Source organism: Centrocercus urophasianus, unplaced genomic scaffold, assembly GCF_019232065.1.
Source record: "Centrocercus urophasianus isolate 14NV4802_14NV808 unplaced genomic scaffold, USGS_Curo_1.0 seq_17, whole genome shotgun sequence".
NCBI lineage: Eukaryota > Metazoa > Chordata > Aves > Galliformes > Phasianidae > Centrocercus > Centrocercus urophasianus.
In genome coordinates this window covers 19047336-19059821 of record NW_024884722.1, presented here as the reverse complement: position 1 = coordinate 19059821, position 12486 = coordinate 19047336, and the positions used below count along the sequence as shown (strand labels likewise).

The 12486-nt window shown below is 42.5% G+C and overlaps 1 protein-coding gene across 28 annotated transcripts in view; it reads left to right on the top strand.

Annotated features, from left to right (window-relative positions):
- SORBS1 (sorbin and SH3 domain containing 1) overlaps positions 1 to 12486 on the top strand; it is a 162418-nt gene that overhangs the window by 131974 nt on the left and 17958 nt on the right. For 22 of the 28 annotated variants that reach the window (XM_042817966.1, XM_042817967.1, XM_042817961.1 and 19 more), the window contains 5 exons: positions 2632 to 2697; positions 3253 to 3354; positions 4714 to 4763; positions 7184 to 7359; positions 11142 to 11227. In XM_042817966.1, coding sequence (XP_042673900.1) covers positions 2632 to 2697; positions 3253 to 3354; positions 4714 to 4763; positions 7184 to 7359; positions 11142 to 11227 — 480 coding nt within the window. The remainder of the gene's footprint in view (positions 1 to 2631; positions 2698 to 3252; positions 3355 to 4713; positions 4764 to 7183; positions 7360 to 11141; positions 11228 to 12486) is intronic. The other 6 variants (XM_042817964.1, XM_042817969.1, XM_042817970.1 and 3 more) reach the window with 2 other exon arrangements.

The window sequence follows — 12486 nt, the reverse complement described above, 5'->3', positions numbered from 1 at the left end:
CTGATTAAACACAATGAACCTCATCATTAAATGCTGTTTAATAAGCTACTCTTACTGCACCAGAGGGTCAGCATCAGCCTCTTACATTTATCCAAGTACAGTGGCTGTTTCCTCTTTTTTTTGAAACTGTCGAATACCCACACACGCCACTTTTGAACACTGCTGAGATTTCAATGCACATATAATAAAACAAATGTGTTTTAGAGTTCATCACTGGTTTCAAAGCCTATTGCATATGGACGCCAGAGGGCAGGTTTTCTTTAAACCTAAGCATTGCTCACAGTTCTCAAGGATATGATTAAATCCCTCTGCAGTTTATAGATGTCTGAATTTGGGTGGGTGCCTATTCTGATTGCATATAGAAATAGTATAACTTCTGCTGGAAAACAGGCACGATCAGTGGCTGGGTTGTCCATTCTGTCATTGGCAACTGTGTTTTATAGCAAAGAGCCTTCCGACATATGCTACGTAGGCCTCAAAGGTGTTTGAGATGTCCATGACTTTTGTTAAGGCCTGGTTTCTTACAGTTTGCCTTTAAGTGACTGCCCATGTCAACTTCCTCTGTCTCCAAAACCATATGTGTTCATCCTGGTACATTATACCAGACAGTGAATGTGGCGCTATATGCATAGTGCTTCAGCATTACATTGGGCATTTTAATTGAGGATGCTATTTCAGACTTTTACTGATAGCTGCTCTTGAACAAGACAAATCCAACAAAGCTCTCACTGAGCCCTGCAACCACAGCCAAATAGTCTTCATGTATCATTGCTCACTTTAGCCACAATAAGATCTGATTTTTGTGACCAGTTGTGGCTAAGCCCCATTTACATTGGTCAGGCTTTCCCTGCCTAGTGCTGCAGATAATGTATACTTGTAAAAGCATATTTTCCCATTTTTATGGCTTTAATATGGCGGCTATGGAACATGGACAGTAAACACCCTTGGTAGAAGGAAGCACAGTATTCTTGCAAGGCTGTGGTGTCTCCAAACATACCAGAATGACCAGGATAGGGGTTTGCATTGAGGAAAGCCTATACACTTCCTAAGGACAGCTGAAGCAGTGCTCTGCTGGTTGAACATCCCAGATATGTTTCTAGGGAGATATGTTGATGTGTGCCTGCAGAGCATCCAGGAAGATTGCTCTGTGCAGCATGGATGCCTTTCCAGGGTGTTGCGGAGACTGAATCCCCACATTCTCCTTCTTTCTTCCCAACCTCTGACCTTGCACTACATGGTACACCTCCCCTCTCCCCCCACTAGCCAAATTTGATGGCCAGCCAGTCTAGAGCTTCACTGTCTTCTGTTGGGATTGTGGGGTCACACATGTGGACACTGGACACTTCTCCCAGCCCCTGAATCTGCTCTTTGCTATGAACAGAGGACTGGAAAAAGGGTTCGTGCATATCCTGCCTTCGTACCTATCCTATGCCTCGTGCATAACCTGCTTTCCTCCGCTTCCTCTCTCCACGTCTCAAACCTGAATCTTTACAGCACCATCTTGTCTACTGGCTGCTGACCTCATGCCCTAGTGTCGCAGTCCAAGTTTAGAAGTGAGCCTGATTCAAACTACAGACCCAGACTGTCTGGAAACCTGATGGAATTTGGACCAAGACTCAAATGTTGTAGCTCAATCATGCTTTCATGATTCCCTGTCAGATACTTTGATAATATAGTTCTGTCAGTCAGTACAGACTCCTAGGATGATGCTAAGCTTGTCAACCAACAGAGATTACTTTGTTTGCAGAAGAGCAGAAGTATTTTGATTTTACAAAGTAAGAACGAAGTGTTTGAACATGTCAGTGAAGTGCACGTCTGGTAAGAGAAGGATATTGGTACGGCATTATTCGGGTAGGACAAAGGTCTTTCACTCTGAATAATCTTCCCTGATATTTACACATACATAAAATAGGAAAAATTGTATTTTGAAATAGCCTTTATTTGTAGGATCAATTATAACTAAGTATTTCCCAAACTTGCCTGTGCCCGACTCTCTCCACCAAAAAAAAACAAAACACCACAAACCATCTCCCCAGAAGAGAATAATAGCAAATAACAACTCTGCATTCTCATTGCCCCACAATGCCAACACTGGAAATTCAGCCATTTGTTCACATGGTATGTATTCAGAGTCTGGTGTGGGTGGGAAAGATATCTCCCTTTTCTTTACCAAAGGCCCTTATTTTACCCTTTCCTTTTGAAAAGAAGAATGAGCAAAAAAATGCTTTTTATGACTGTGTGATTTTTTTTCCCCATTTTGTTTTGTGATTTTTTTTTTGTGTCTATATTAAGAATGCTTTAACCACAGCTGCAGGCTCCTCCTAGAGAGCCCTAAATCCCTTTGAGCGCCTCACAGTAATAAAGCTGTCCCCAAATACTACTGAAAGCAGCCCCTCCCAGACTGCATGTGTGCTTCCTTTTACCTCCTGTGATCTCTCGATGTTCGTGCTAGAACGGATTTATCCCTCTTTCTATCTCTCTTTCTCTGTTTTGTTGTTTGTTTTTAATTTCTTTTCAGTGTTGATGCAAATCCCCTATTGTATTCCCGCTCTGTTCTAATCCAGTTTCCATATTCTCTGTGATGTCTTCCTTATCTTCATTTCCTCATTTCCTTCCTCTGCTTTCCATCAGCCTCCAAAAAAGATTTGGGATTATACTCCTGGAGATTGCTCTATCCTTACTAGAGAGGATAGAAAGGTAATTGTGTCTCACGTACGTTGTACTACAGCATCTGCTGCGTGTGTGTGTGTGTATGTGGATTTCTTTTGTAACATTGCTTGGGTTTTGTGTGCCTGTGAGTGATTTTATTTTTTAAATGGGCTTGAGCTCATTTGCCTAACAAGTAGTTAGTAATTTGATTTAATAAGCAATTCTTAAACCATAATCAGCAGTAGTTTAGAATGGTGGTTTTGCTATCTTGACTTGCAATGATAATTATACTAACAGCCTATTGTCACAGTATCTTTTTTTTTTTTTTTTTTTACAGGTGGGTTTTATAATTTTATTGTTGGTAGAATTAGATCCTAGCAGGCCTGCGTGTCTTTTAATTTTGAATGTTAAATGCCTAAATCAATTTCCTCTGTAACCATTGAAACGCAATTAATTACTAGTGGATTTCTGTTTATTGTCCATACCATCTTTGACTTTTTCAATTAAAAAGGCTCGCTTATTTATTTTTCAGAATTAACATTCCTTTGATATCCCCTAACCCTAAGCATCATTTTCCCATTCTTCTTCTCCTTCTTTAACCAGACTGATCTAGAAAAAGACCTCTACCTCTACCAGACTGAGTTAGAGGCAGATTTAGAAAAAATGGAGAAGCTTTATAAAGCGCCACATAAAAAGCCACAGAAGGTATTTCCTATTCTTTTCATGCTGCCAATCCCTGTTTCCAAACTCTCTGCTCTAATCTATTTGCTGCTGGATGATTATTAAATGAGGTTGGGATAAATAATGGTTCTGACCATTCTGACTGCATGGCTTGCTGTGTCGCTGTCAGAAATAATAGAATGTGATGCTGAGAATCCGGCTTGAAATCCATTTTCAGAAACAGCAATTTCCTCTCCCCCCATTCCTTTTCAGCTACCCGTCCCCCACCTCTGTCCCCCTTTAGGGTTTTGAGTTCGGTGTCTGCAAAAAAAAAAAAAAAAAACAACAACAAACCCTCTCTATTTTTCACATGAATAGGCAGCAGCAATCAGCTTAAAATTCTTGCTTAGCCTCACGTCATCATCTCGTGCCTTTCAAGCGTGTTGCCATCAACCCTCCCTTTGCACAAGCCTTGCTGCTCCCTGCTAGCAGCGTGTGCTGCCCAACATTTGGATATTCCCCAGAGATTTTACACCATTTTCCCTACCCTGCACCTTGCCGTGGCCTTCCAGGGCAGGTCAGCTGCTGCCACTCTGAGGCTCCGCAGGACCCGAACCATGAAATGATAGATTAAATTGGTAACATGCTATTTTTTTCTTTTGTTGGGCTTTTTTTTTTCTCTCTCTCTCTTTGAAACTGCGGCATTTCAACAGGACGTGAACAAGCTGCTTTTTCAAACCCAAGATTTGCTTTTTCTTCCATTGTACGAATCCTCAGGTAGATGAGGGGAGACCAAATGCAGCATTTCTTTTAAAATTGCCTTCCATTTTTTCAATAATGTGCCTAGGTAGCATTAGATGGATTTAAAGCAAGTGGATAAGATCTGGCTTTTGCTCTTGAACTTGTGCAGCTCGCATTGCTTCTCTTAAGTAAGGAAATGGAACTGAAATGTTGCTTTTCTTGTTAGCGCTTTGTTGTTTTTTTTTGAATGCTTAAGAACGTATTGTGCTGCAGAAACGTAATGTACCTTTAAAGCAGCATTGGGCAGTGACTGGTTGGGGGGAAAGCTTGGGGAAATAATGATGAGCATGTGTCTCCTGGTCCTGGCCCAGCTGATTATCTCTTCTTGCTTTTGGCTTTATGCACAATGACTCATTGGCAGACAAAAGAATAGGCGCTGCAAAAAGGCATTGGCTGTGCTAAAAACCTGTCACTGCCCTAAAGGAACTCGGAAAATCGTTGCTTTTCTGCAAAGATATCGGCAGCTTAAATTGCATTTTGCCTTAAACTTCCATGTCTCATAAATGCTAATATTTGGGCGATGGAAAATGACTTAAGCAAGCCTTTTTCTTATTCCTGGCATGTAAGTGTGTATCAATTACTCCTTTGTTTGGACTTTTGCAGAATACAGCAGGTGTTACTCCTCTGGAAACTTCCACGGACCATTCTTCCTAGTAAGTTTTCAAGTTGTTTTTTGATGTCTCTTTTATAGTCTGGCAGCATGTAGGACACGATATAGGGTGCTGGAAATGGGCTGGCTCTGTTTTTTGGTGATGGATATAGGCAGATGCATGTCCCAGGAAAATTCTACATGTACTTTAGATGAGTTCGGATATGATGCCTGCTCTTTGGTCTTGAATGAATTTTGTAGTGATTACAGGAGTGGTGGCACTGCTTAGATATGAATTGCTATTGTGCTAGGCAAAAACTTTTTAAAAAACAAGCAGAATTGTAACTCCATCTTGATCCAACTTACACTAAGATATAACGTATTTGCCAACAATTTTGTTGCCTGGTAACAAAAAAGAAATTTATTTCCGTTATTCTTGTGAGATTGTCTGCCATTACATGTTCCCAGGTAGGCATGCCAGAGGAAAAGGATGATGTTTTTCAAAGGCAGTGATTTTTAGCTTCTAGGAAGGGAAAACTAGTAGTGGTAGCGATATTTCTCAGAGATTGAATGTGGTTTTCTGGAAGAATACTTAATATTAACTCTGGCTAATCGACTGGTACATGGAGCTGGTTTGCTTCAAAAGAGAAAGAAAAAAAGTCCCCGGGTGAAATGCTGAGCTGTGCTGAGTTCCTCCTCCTGTGAAGCTGCTGCTTCCTGTAACCAGACTGCTGCTTGGCATTTCCCAAAGGTCCAAGGATCTCCTTGGTGTGCGTGGGTTGTTGGGAAAGGCATGCTCTCCTTCAGGCATCCAACTGACATTATGTCGTTCGTTGTTCCCATGACTTTTTAGTTTTCTTTTGGTAGAGAGAGAGAAGTAAAGCAAATGGAAATCTCCAAGATTAGCATGAATGAATAGCTTACTTTTGACAGATGCTGATAAGAATCTTGAGTTCCTGACTGTCCCAGAAATGTTACCAAAGCTGTGAAACCTATGTTTTTGGTAGGCAGGACAGGTTTGCTCTCCTGCAATCATGTCATCTGCTGGAGCCTGTCTCAGTTCCCCCTGAAGTCTGGTAGCACAAGCTGCGCTGGTGGTTGTAGGAGTTGTTCTAGGCCTTGAAAACTTGAAAAGTAATTTATGGGAATGCATGTGACCTAGTTTTCCTTGTCCAGAAACAAAAAACTTCTTTTTGTTCTAGACATTGTGTAATTCCACTCTCACAGGCAGTCCTCTGATGCTTATGAAAGCTTTCTCTTTGCCCTGTAACTACAGCATCCATCCAAAATAACCAGATGTGTGTACAGATTTACCCACAAGCAGGCATAACTACAAGCATTTCCACACTTGCATACATTTGAATCACTCCTGGATATCATGATGCAAACCAGCCATCAGAACATTTCTGTGAATTGACAAAAGGCTATTATTATTATTATTATTTTAACTTTCTGGCAACCAAGCTTTGGGCTAGGAATAGCTTTATGTGTGAGACTGCATCTTATTCTGAAGAGCTTGGTTGAGAATGCAGACTGGTATCAGATGAACTCAGCTCAGCTTTTAGGAAAAAAAATCTGCCTGATTGCTTAGCAAATGTTTTGCACCTTGAATGGCCCTTTATATCATGAAATGTTTTTTGTTGTTTGGGTTTTTTTTGGCTTGTCTTCTTCAAAGAGAGAACAGTGAAATCTAGATATCAGATGTGGGGGTGTACTGGCTGTCAGATTCATGACCAAGGAAAGGAATTTGTAATAAACTGTCAATACTTAAGGGCCTAAGAAATTACGATTGTGCTTGTTTTTTACATCTGTCTCAGAATTCAGCATTTTGTTTTTGTGTCAGTGAGAGTCTGGGACATGATGTTTCCTGTAGTGCAAGTCTGAGGGAAAGCTGAACAGAACTGTGCACATCTGGGAAATTTCTCTTAAAACAGTAGTGTCTGTAGCCCAAAGCTGTTCTTTCTCTGCAAAGTCCCTCATTGAATGACTTGAAAAATCTGTGAATCTTGGCCTGTAATGCTGGCTGGGAGGCTGACGTAGTTCTGATGGATTCCTGAGCAGCTGTTCTTTGCAGCAGGGAAGAGAAAGTGCTAGTGTTTGAGGAGAGAGGACTGGAGCTGGAAGATAAACATGTCGCTTCCAGCTAGCCACTGGATTTCTGTTCATCTGCAAGGGAACCATGCATCTCCTCTGTGAGCCTGTTGTCTCATCTGTAAAATAAAGGAGGAGTGCTTTCCTGCCACCTGCTTTCTGGGAGTCTGAGCTAGGAGAGCTCCCTCAGGCTGAGCATACTGTGGGAGCACAAAACTTGCAGTATTTTTGCAGTATATTCATAACCTCTTCATTCACCGTCAGTTCTTTATGTACAGTCTATTCTGGGGTTTACAGGTGTGGTTTTCTCTTTCACTGCATGAAGCTTTCAACAAATGCAAGTGACCCACTAGCATCTACTCCCCCCCTTTTTTTTTCCAAACTGTTTTTCAGCTCCACATATTCACCCAACTACCACGCAGCGAAGAGGGATTCAGAACCAGCACTAGGGGACCTTGCTGCCTTGGAGAATGAGAGACAGATTTACAAGAGTGTGCTGGAAGGCGGAGATATCCCGTTCCAGGGGCTGAGTGGTCTCAAGCGTCCTTCTAGCTCTGCTTCCACAAAAGGTGGGTTGTCAGGATGTGGACCTGACCTCCATTCTGTACAATGTATCAAAAGTATGGTGGTATGGAGCAAAGCACTGCAGGGTTTACAGTCCTGCTCAAGCCAATTGAGGGTTCCTCTGTCCTTCCTCTTTGCCATCTCTAGTTTTCTTTCTTTTCTCCCTCAGCCCACACCAACCAGTGTTTTTCATGATGCCTTTACCTGATCCAGGTTCCTCATCACAGCAGGGACCAGCTCCCTCTCTCCCACACCTTCACGCTCCTCCAGGCTGCTTGATCTGGCCTTGCTGTCCATCTGCACCATGCATTGTCATGCTACAACCCTTCCCTGCCTTTTCTGCTCTTTCTATTGGATCTCTCAGCAGGCCACAGCATGTCTGCTGGCCCAGATGCCCTGGGATAGCTGGCACCATGTGCTCCACAGCCTCCTGCCTGAGGGGTGTGCAGAGAATGCACAGGACATTGAGACAGCAGTGCCCTGCAATCTGTGAGGCAGCAAGGCAGCAGAGACTGTTGTGTTCATCTCCCCATTCCTCCCCCCATTTTGGGCTCTCTAGAAGATTAAGTCAAGGAAGAGCTGGCTCCCATCAGGGAGTTGTGTTAGGGAATGTATCTCTGAGCCAACTTCAACCTAAAAATGGCTTCAGATGAGGAGAGGACTGGGGAAAGAATGCATTGGGTTTCTGAACTGCTCTTCCTAAAAATAGTGCGTTCACACCAAAAAGGTCTCTGTCTCCATTTTCCGGCTATTTTTTCAGCACTATGTCCAGCCTTTGGGGCAGGGAGTTAAACTGGAGCTGAACAGAAAAAATCTGTTCAATTTATTGTTCTCCAAACGGCAATTGAGCCTGAATGGCTATTTTGACATCTTAATATGTACTCAAATCAGAAACAGATCTAAGAAACTGCAGTCACAGCTGAACCCAGACTGGATCTGATGTTAGAAAATGTCCTCATTTGACTCCTTGATTTTTAAAGGAAACATGGCTCACACCATTCTGAAGCATACTCAGTTTGCTCCTAGCATGGGGAATCTCTAATCTGGCTCTTGGGTAAGGCCAGCTGATGCAGCCTGCTTGTGCTTGCACAGTCAGCCCTTGATTTTTCTTCTCCCTCAGTAGTTAACTTTTTGGAAAGCATTATGGTGAGAACATAGTAGGTGTGATTACAGGCTTAATATTAAGCCACTTTTGCAGTGTTAGTGCCTGTGCATTCGTGCTGACACCTTAATCCCGCCCAGAGTTCAGCTGCCCTTTTCCATGATGCCACCGCTTCCCTGGAAGCTGATGATGTTCAGAACTTTTTAGGACGATACCTTCAAAGTGCAGCAGGCACTTCTGGCTGAGCCTCTCATCTTAGAACTATTAGCAGCATTTCACCTACTTCTGTGAGCGCGGCTTGTTGTGCAGTGTCTTCCTGCTTTTCTTTATGTTTTGGAACATTGTTTCTTTAAAGTGCATTTTATGAAATCCAAGCATGTTTTCTCTCCTTTCTCAATAGCTTTCTAGCACTTAAGCTAACAGGTTGTATTTATTTTATTCTGCATGCTTACCAGTGGATCGTAAAGGTGGGAATGCTCATATGACTGCACCCTCTTCAGTTAATAGCCGAACCTTTAACGCTAGTTATACCGGTATGTTAGGTCACGCATGTAAACATAAGAAGCCCTTATCAGCTGCAAAAGCCTGCATTACTGAAATCCTCCCTTCTAAATTCAAACCCAAGCTAGCAGCTCCAGCTGCTCTTGGGCAGGACAAGAAGGGTATCTTGCTGTCTCATGAGAAAGCTCAAAGCTGTGAAAACCTTCGTAGCTCCGTTGCGTTGTTTGATAATAAAAAGTCTTTTATGGTAGACGTAGGGGAAAGCATAGAAAACATGTTGATGAAGTCAAAGCAGGAATATGTCATCAAGTCTGGCAGTACCATGAGCCTACAGGAGTATGGCAACAACTCTAGAAAAGGCTACCTATTCCCTGCCTCCAGGAAGAGCGGAATGGAGTTTACAATGCTGTATAAAGACATGCACCAGATCAACCGGTCCAGGATCCAGTTGGGCACAGTCTCCTCCTGCAGTGTGAGGGACATTGCATCTCAATTTGAGAACGAAGCAAAGGACAGGATGGAACACAGCCTTAGTCGAGAGGATTCAGAGCAGATCCCCAAAGACACTGTTTCCTCCCGTATCAGTGCCTTTGAACAGCTGATCCAGAGATCCCGATCGATGCCCGCACTTGACTTTTCCACTGGACAAAGCAAATTCACTACTTCTCTCCAGTCTAAAGCTTGTCTAGGTTCTGCCTACTCCGCAGAGATTCTTCTGGATTTGCCAAAAATAAACCAAGAAGAGAAGGATGCTGCCAGTTTGGCAGACAAATCCTCCCATTCCTGCAGCAATGTGGAGGACACAGCTTCAGATGTCAGTGATGCTATCCCTATGGACACACTTTCAGCTTGCACAGATGAGATAGATCTCCTCTCAAATGCATCCAATGACAGTGGCAGCAGCAACAGCAACATCAATGGGCCTCAGAAGCATAAAGTCAACAGATGCAAAGGCACATGCCCAGCTTCCTACACCAGGTTCACTACCATCCGAAGGCATGAGCAGCAGCAAGCCATCAGGAACACCGATTCCAAAGGAATCTATGGGGACAGACACACGCTCCCCAGAAATGTCTACCTAATGAGCCCACTTCCCTTCCGAGTGAAAAAGCCATTCCAGCACAAGTCCAGCAGGACTCCACCTCCAGACTGCCCTGGAGCCCTGGCAGTGCCCAGCCCCCAGAACCCGGATGACCCCATACAGCTGCAGGGGAGTGTAGGAGACAAGAGTCATCACTTCCAGCATGAGCTGTGCTCCAGAAGCAGGCCTCTAGCCCCCAGGCGCCTGTCTTCCTTTGATGTTGTGGAGAGGCTTAGCTACTTCCCCAGCATGGGATCTAGCCGAGATAGCTCCATGGGCCGCTCTGACACTCCTGACTCCTTACACAATGGGAACCCAATTCCATATGCCCTCTATCACAGCTTGGACACAAACAACAACCCGCAAAGTGAACTTGGGACGTACCTAGGAGGTGGCTTTTTGTGTTCTTTACCACTGTCCCTTCATCTGTATTGCTTTCCCTCTCCTTCCTTTCACAACCCTTGCATTTTTACTCCCCACCCTTGCATCTCCTGACTCTCCCTATTTTTTTTTTAATGGTGTGTCTTACGTCCTTTGCGTGTCTTGCTGAGCATTTTTGTTCAGGACATGTAACAGCTGCACTTCTGAGAAACGGTTACCGCTGCCTTTCTAATCTCACCGGGTTCAGCTGGTCTCTCAAGCAACTCCTGGGATACAAGAATCTCAACATGAGATATTTCTAGTCCTGTATCATTTGCACACATGGGAGTATAAAACAAACCCATATGATTTGCTTTAAGGAGCAGTTTCTCAAGGTCTGGTTGTGTGTGTGTGTGTGTTAAACTTTCCTCTGCAGTTAAATGCCAAATCATATTTTGATGGCAGCAAATCTTTTCTTCACAAAGTCCTTCTATGTTTTTACTCTTTCCCGTGCCTTTATTTTCTCCCTGTTTTTAGATCTTTGTTAACAAGTACAGCCCAAAAGGGAAAAAAATGAAAATAGATAAATTATTGACATCTGATTGGCAATTTAGTTAGTGGCAATTGAGAATCTTTACTATTTTAATGGAAGCAAATTGTTTAAAAATATTTATTTTTTTCCTTTCTGGTTATGCTAGGTAAATCCATTTGTATTTTAACTTCCTTATGTTGTTTCGAAGTAGATTCAGAATCACCAAGGCATTTTGCACCAGTTGATTACATGGAAACTCCAGAAGAAATTATCCGCAGGCGTTATGATGATAAAGAGGTAATGCCTTCTTCTATTGCCTAATAACAGCTACTGCAGCTCCACACACAAGAAATAAGCTGTAACCCTTTTTAAAGGACAAATTATATGGTGACTGATATGTATATTGGAAGTTAGAACAAGAAAGTTTTAGTTTTAATACTGCTTCTAGTGCTGATTTATTGTGTGATGCATAGTTCCCTTTACCTTTTGTTTAAAATGAACCTTACAGTTTGTGTCAGTTGCACAGAATGATGTAGAGGGGTTATAAAGAATGTAAAAAGGTTGGATAAGTATGTGAGATGTAGTGCAGCACCTCAGGACTTGCAGATAAAGATGAAATTTTTATTCTACAAGTGACTTAATTTTTTACTGTTCTCCAAGCAAGCCACCTGAGTCAGTATTAATCAGACTGGTCAGAATGTTCATTTCCTGTGGGAGCCCTCAGGTTTTGAGTAGAAAATGTAAGACATCCCAAGCCATCAGTAAGTGGGAAGCTTTTCCCTGGTGCAAACTAGAATTCTTTGATGTGTCATATTGTCAACAGAATGTGTCAGTCCTTTTCAAAATGGTTAGATAATGTATGGGCAAACTGAATAATAAGAAAGCAATACAGAATTTTCAACACAGGGAGTATTCAAACAGAGCTAAAGAAGTTAAAAAGTGTTTGATTTCCAGAAAGCTGTTTGCAAACGTAATTAATAATTGTAAAATGAAATAAAACCGAGGAGTATTTTTAATGAAGAATCGTATTACCGTTCTGAGCTCAAGTGTTTGTGTATGTTTTGAAATATGGGTAAAAGGTTCTTAATTCCGATGTAAACAATATTTTTTTGCTGTCTTCTCCCATTAGTAATGCTCCCAGTGTCAAAATCCAGCAAGAAAACTCACCTAAGAGCAGGGCTCTGAGTTCCACCTGCTGATTTCAAATTATAGAGCAGTACAGAAATATATTAATTGATCCCAGAGGAAGAATGGGGGAATCTGGCACCTGGGTGTGGGTAGACACTCTCCCAAGCTCCTTTCAGAGCTCAGGGGAGTTTGGTGCCTCAGCTTATGTGTGCAGCTGATCCAGGTCTCTTGGATGTCAATGAGAGAAACTCCTTGTTAGCCATCTGCATTATCTGCAGCCTCCCCATATCTAATAAGCTCTCAGAGCCTGGCCCAAGCTTAGACAAACTCCTATTGACTTCCATCAGCTTTGGATCAGATCCACTCTATGAGCTGGATTTCCATTATGCCATTACTGCAATGTAATTTTGTGCCTGCTAAATCTAATG